The 6,948-nt window shown below is 38.6% G+C and overlaps 1 protein-coding gene across 1 annotated transcript in view; it reads right to left on the bottom strand.

Annotated features, from left to right (window-relative positions):
- The window catches only part of LOC122353804 (rho guanine nucleotide exchange factor 10-like), a 41,763-nt gene that overhangs the window by 34,326 nt on the left and 489 nt on the right, over nt 1–6,948 (bottom strand). The window contains exons 2-10 of the mRNA XM_043251671.1: nt 5,508–5,888; nt 4,412–4,717; nt 3,482–3,518; nt 2,946–3,034; nt 2,655–2,711; nt 2,100–2,287; nt 1,257–1,373; nt 364–475; nt 161–270 (exon numbers count right to left, since the gene is read on the bottom strand). Of these exons, the coding sequence (XP_043107606.1) occupies nt 161–270; nt 364–475; nt 1,257–1,373; nt 2,100–2,287; nt 2,655–2,711; nt 2,946–3,034; nt 3,482–3,518; nt 4,412–4,717; nt 5,508–5,888 (1,397 nt within the window). The remainder of the gene's footprint in view (nt 1–160; nt 271–363; nt 476–1,256; nt 1,374–2,099; nt 2,288–2,654; nt 2,712–2,945; nt 3,035–3,481; nt 3,519–4,411; nt 4,718–5,507; nt 5,889–6,948) is intronic.

Here is a 6,948-nt window from a genome sequence, read left to right as displayed (position 1 = left end):
TATTATACTAATAATTCAATATTTTAAATAATACTTACTTTTAAATAATACATGCTTGCTAGTAAAAAAGAACGGACCCCAACCTTTTTAACAGTAATGTATATAAAGTTGGCTAAAAGTAAAACAAACAAACAAACAAAAAGGCTGTATAAGAAAGTACCTGATGTTGAGAGAGCCCAACAGGTGCAGGTCCCAGCACTGGGTCCACATTAAAACACTCCACCTCGATGAACAGATCGGACTCTTCATCAAAGCAGCTGGGTTTCTTCTCTAAAGAAATAAGGATGAATTGGATAAATTAAACAGAAGGAGACAATCAATTGTGAATTAATTATCCTGGAGGATGTACTATTGCACTCTCACCTTGACAGAGAGATCTGGTGCGGATGAAAGATCGTCCCTTTCTCACCGCGGCTTTGGTTTTCTGCAGACCATCTTTAGTCCCGTCTTTGGCTGCTTTTACGAGCCGCTGCATCTGTAGCACATGCAGCATCACTCAGCGGCACGTTCTAAACTACACTCACTTCAAAGAACAAGGGGGAATTCACTAAAATCTGTGTTAACTCTACTGTCACTTGATTATGTGAATCAAGTAACAGTACACCAAAGCTCTATAAAGAAATCCATACATTTTAGTTAAGTAAGCTTCAGGAATACTGCAGATAAACGTATCCCAACTCTTTAATGAATTCACCCCTGAGATTTCACATCATTTTAAACAGACATCATGGAGAGTAACAATCCAACTAAAACATAAGATCTCGACAAAACATGCATCCAAACACAATGATGGATCGACACGGACACCAGATGAGTAAAATGAGGCATAAGAGAACAAAGACTGATGGATAAATAAGAGAAACAGCGACTGCAACTGCAGCTCCGCAACTGCAAAAATCTGCAGAACAAAAACTATTTTTCTAAAAGCATTCCTATTATACCAATATTTATTAAATGTTGTGCCCTGCTGTGGCAGTCACTGAACGGCAAAACTGTATACCAACAACGTTTTCAAACACAGAATGACATGCGAAGCCTGAGGATGAATGAGAGGTAAAACTGTGTACAACATTCACTCTTCACAGATGACAACAGCTACATCTGGAGACACAAACAGATGTTTAGTGGGGATGACGGAGGTCCGGGGGTTAAACAGAGAAAGCCCACCACCAGCACGACTAACACAGAGAAGAAAGAGCTCCTTCAGAGATGAAGAGCTGTCAGTCAGTCTGACATACACATTCTTGTTCTTTTACCTTTTGCTCATGTTTGTGTTTGAGCTGCTGTAGCTCTACTGTCCCCACTGTGTTTGCCATGAGATCTCGCATCTTTCTCTCATAGTGCTCTTTCAAACGCGCCAGATCTTCAGACAGCTGAGGGCAGAGAACGAGTTACTGCACACAGCCGCCACCACTACCTCACTCCCTCATTCTGTTCAGAATCTCACTCCAGTAATATGCCTAATGTTTATATGGCATTCGCCAAAAAAAAAAAAANNGTACAAAGAGAAAAAAAAACAAAAACGAACGATTTCTGAAATAATTCTTAAAAACACACTTATTTATTTTATAACTTTACATAAAGATTGCGCAAGCATAGTGAGGCACGAGACAAAATTATTGCTGGTTACAAAGTATGGCATGCCACATGATTCAGAAATATTACTTTTCATTTTGAGCACTTCCTCACAAACGAATCTTAAACCTTTTTCTCAAACACACACACACACACACTTAAACAAACTCCCACAAATCCCTCACTTCAAAATTCAGTTCAGAAATAAACAAATGCCTTGGCCAGACAAAAACACACACACAGTATTCACTCAAATAAACCGTTTCTATTAAATCACTGCATACACACACACACACACACACANCTTTCCACATTTTACATATTAGTTTGGGCTACTGTGGAAAACCTATGGTACAAGTTTCAGATCTCATTACACTCTCTCTCACACACACACACACACACACACACACACACCTCTAACCTCTAACCTTCTATCACACCGCATCTCTGCTGTTCAAACCAAAGAAACAGTAGAGGAAAAAAAATGAAATTATGAGATAGACAGTAGCAGTTTGAATACATACATGTGTTTTCTTGCTGGGTGCACGGCCCCTGACAAAGGCATCCGGGAGGCCGTTCTCTCCATGTCCATTCTCTGTGTCACTGGCTTCCTCGTAGCTCTCAAACTCACTGGAGCTCCAGCCATTGTCCAGAGAGCTGCTGCAGCCCTCTTCCCCAAACTCAACATCATCATAGATCATCTCATCTGGGTCTGACATGCACAGTTTTGACATTATTCAAAAACAGCCCCCATTGTATCCCTCATGAGCTGTAATAGCAGAGCTGTCAGTCACATGACACATGTCTAACTGCTGAGCAGGCAAATTTTACTCTCAGTTTTCATATGTCTCACATTTTCATAGCCGGTCTACAGGGGTGGAAAAATAATTGCTTTATAGATACATCAAGTCTATAAAACAACTCTGGATCAATCGACTAATATATTATTAATAACCGCAGTTTTTAAAAAAAAACACATGCAGAATAAAAGGGATACCAAATGTGCAATGTGGTATGCATTTCCAACAGTAAATAAACATGAAGAAATACACCATAGAATAAAGACTAGATGAACACACCTGTAGTTGATCCAGAGTTCTCTCTCGGTACGTCATCATAAATCACTTCATCGGGACCTAAAATAAAAAGAAAAATAACAAACACACATGGCTCAAATTCTCAAGTCCAACCAAACCAAAGAAGTGTTAAGGAATCCTCTGAAGGAGGTTAAGTACTTCTTCAGCGAGAAGGAAGGAAATGTCTGAGATTCTCTTCAGAAACAGGAAACAGTTGAACGAAGCAAGAAAGGCTTCATATATACATTCACATGTAAATCTAAGCATTTTATCAGCAAAATACTGAGAACTTACTATCCATCCAGGCCGTGTTTGCTGGGTCTGACACCCACTTAGTAAGAGCATCTTCCTCTCTGATGACTGGACACTCTTCACTGAACACACTAGGCATGCCACTTGGAATTAATATACATACTCACACAATGCCATCTGTGCTGGCACTGCAGCATTCAAACAATATTTCGAGAACATGAAGTCCAAACTATTTTGTACACGAGAATGCAAACACAAAATAGCAGGAAAAAGTACTTCATAATACAAAATGTTTAAAACAACAGATGGACATCAATACGCAACCCAACATCTCTAAAGGAAGTAAAGAAGTACTGTAAATCTGNACAATGCCATCTGTGCTGGCACTGCAGCATTCAAACAATATTTCGAGAACATGAAGTCCAAACTATTTTGTACATGAGAATGCAAACACAAAATAGCAGGAAAAAGTACTTCATAATACAAAATGTTTAAAACGACAGATGGACATCAATACGCAACCCAACATCTCTAAAGGAAGTAAAGAAGTACTGTAAATCTGTGCGGTCTCAACTCACCTGTCCACTGGAGTATTTCCTGCACCCACCACAGTCACTACAGGACACAGCAAAACCATTGATGCATTAACAGAAAAGCACTGATAAACACATTCAAATATGCTTCAAAAAATTCTTAAAATAACATAAAAGTGAATTCAGACCAAGTCAAGTCAAATGTGCAGGTTTACAGCTCGAACACCATTACACCACAAGGGGTCAATAATGTGCTGAGTGTGTCTGCTGCAAGTTTTAACAAGCCTCTCTCTACCTACAATACTGGTCTAGATGAACTTGCCTGCATGCATGTTTCTGATACCTGTAAAAACCTTACACCTACCTACAGGATCAACTTTAAATGTATGAAATAATAATTATAAATGGAGCATACCTATGTACTACTATTACTAATGTATTATTACTAATAAAAAAATGTAAAAATAATGATGAATAAATCTATATATAGTGTGTGCACATGAATCTATATATTTTACAATTCAGAGCAAATGGTGGATACTTTGAAGAAACCTAAACTAGATTTGCACGTACACTGCATGATATATTTTTTCTAAATATAATAGTTTTGATAATACTACTGCTTTATTGAGATGCCAGTTTTAAAGTGGTTTTAGCAGCTACTAATTATAATGAATGTGTACACATTTGAAAATACTCATGTAAAATGTAGTTAACATTCAGGCTACTGTTATACTTTAGAGAAAACAGGAAACTTCATCACAGCCAAGCCACAGCTAAAATTATCCCCAACTTCCTCATGGCAAAACTTCAGAAAAAGAGGAGACATTAAGAGAAGCATAAGAGAAATGAGGTGAGAGGAAAGAAAGTTAAAAGAGAGATGATATGTATGGTGATGGTGAACAACCTACTCCAACCAGACCAATGGAGAGAACAAATGAAATGGAAACAAGTGAGAATAATCTCTCTTTTTACCATCTTCATCCATAGAGAAGTGTCGGATGATAACTGGAGTGGTGTAGGTTGGTGGGATCACCGGCACATTTGAGGGCGTTGCATAACCACAGGGCACTGGCACTGAATACCCAGAGGGCAACCCAGGGCTAATAGGTACATCCTGAATGTCTCTTTCACTCTCATTGGCTGTGGGAGAGGAAGAAGGGCCGCTCTGCTCTGACAGCAGCTGCTGTTGGATAGGGGCGATGTCAATCACAGAGTAGGGGCTGACTTTGAGCTTGGAGTTGGACGCAGAGGTGGTAACCACACCGGCACCTCTGTTCACTATTGATCAGAAAGTACAGTGACTTATCAGGAAAGTTTGAGGCTGTAAAGTGAAATTGCATTTCCATCGGAAAATACACAGACAGATTATTTAGTGAATAATCTTTGTTAATTCACATTATCTTATGCAGGAGGGATTCCTGATAAAAATAACTGAAGGTCACATGCATTAACAGTTAGAGAGAAAGAGAAAAGATTGAAGGAGAGAAAGAGACAGATGCAACCTCAGAAACCATGCAAGAATTTAAAAAAGCAATTGGACGCAGTGGGCTGCCACCAAAATGGCTGTAGATTTGGTTTCCAGTCTGTTATACACAAATCTTTTGTAGTGGGGGCATTAATAACTCATTGTAGACACCATAAACCCTAACAGTGAAGTACTGTAGAGCAGGGGATTTCAACGCAAGGATGCCCAAAAATAATAGCCTGCTGTGAGAGACCCCCTTTTTTTTTTAAGAAATATTTTTTTTCCAAATTGACTGCGTTTTATATTTTTTATGAACTAAAAATCATTAAAAGACATTATATAAGTACACAATTCATTCATATTTCACATGTCAGTTGTGTTGCTGTCTATTCATCAAAAGATATACAAAGGCCTTACGGTTATGAAACAACATTAGGCTAAGTAATGACAGAATTTTCATTTTCAACCATCCCCTTGAAGGGGCAGTCAATACAATAAAACAATCAGAATTTTGCAATTTCTATCTTTGGAGAGTTATATTAATATATAAAATCAATTCCATTGAAAAAAAATTATTAATCTTAATATCTGCTGTAAACTGACCGTCCTGCTTGCTGTCAACAGCGCCTCCTGTAGCGCCCTCTGCTGATGGAGGAAGGTGTCTGTCCTGGTGTTCCCCTGTATTCTGACAGGGCTCTATGTGGGGAGGAGGAGGAGGCAAATCACACTGTGGGAAGGGTGCATGAGCCAAAGGGCTGTTATTAGCGGGGCAGTCCTGAGGCAGAGGGGGCAGATCAGCTTCTGCGGTGAGCAAGTTCTTTTGGTTTGGACTTGTTCCATTTACGGGTGCGTCCCCGGCTGCTGATGAGCAGGGTGGAGGCAAGAAGACTCCCTCAGGTTCAGGGGGAGGCCGATCTGCCTCGGGGGCTTCATCACCACTGTCGTCAAACTCAAACTTCTCACCTTCATCTTCGTCATCCAACACTAAAGAGAGAGAAAGAGATTGCAATGGAAACAGCCAAACATTTCTTTGTTTTTACTGATGTTGAGTATTGCAAACTATAAATTGGAAACACTTGATAGTCTGTGAATGGTGCACTTTGTGGTTGAGGTTTTGTTCCCGTCTTCCTGTCTGCCCACCCAGGGTTCGCAAAGACACGTGTTCAGATTTTTAAAAGCAAATTTTAATTTTAGGTCCTGTTTTAGAACCCTTTTCTCAAAATGCCTTTTAGTTACATGTGACACAAATGTGTAAGGAAACATTGAAACAAAACCAAACACTAAAACTGGGGTACAGGAAGCACACACAGGCTGAAAGGAAACCGGGTCAAAAAAAGCACACTGCTTATTTTCCACAAGGCTGAAGTGCTAAAGAGGAAACATGTCTACTGGGACCAGAGAACAAAAGACAGAAAAAAAACTAATATTCAAATACAATGATCAAAGTGTCCTCACTCATGTGGTTTGTTTTGTACATCACAGTCCGCCGTTGCAAAACAGGCTGCTTAAGCTACACTATAAAAAAATGACAGTGATTTTACAGAAAAAAAAAATAAGACTGTAAAAATGCTATGGTAAAAACCTATTAAATGGTTAATGATCCTGTAAGATTTACCAGAAAAAAACGTTAGCTGACATTGGTCAGAATTCCCTGAATTGCATTTAAAACTTTGTTCGAATTAGATTTTTTTTTCTGCTTTGAAATAACTGTTTCTTCTAATTAGTTATGTTTATTAGGGTTGTATGTTACATGTAACATTATGAAATGTGTTATGCGTTTATTGCATATTTCAGTTTAATTCTGTTCTGTTTCAGTTAATTCTAGTTCTTGTGTGAATGACATATGGGTTCATATTTAAGAGCCACTTGTGATGGCCTTGGGTTCATGTGACTCTCATCACCACCTGCATTTGGTGGTTATCAGTGGTTATCATTTCAAAGGTACAAAACTGATTTTAGTACTTTAATAGGTTGGTATATTAACATTATATCAGTTAATGAAATTAGAGTATTTAACTGTAAATTTAACTTTAAAAAATAAAAC

The sequence above is a fragment of the Puntigrus tetrazona genome, chromosome 11 (assembly GCF_018831695.1).
Source record: "Puntigrus tetrazona isolate hp1 chromosome 11, ASM1883169v1, whole genome shotgun sequence".
Classification (NCBI taxonomy): domain Eukaryota; kingdom Metazoa; phylum Chordata; class Actinopteri; order Cypriniformes; family Cyprinidae; genus Puntigrus; species Puntigrus tetrazona.
The sequence above is the reverse complement of the archived record's forward strand: the minus strand, read 5'-3'. Positions and strand labels throughout refer to the sequence as shown.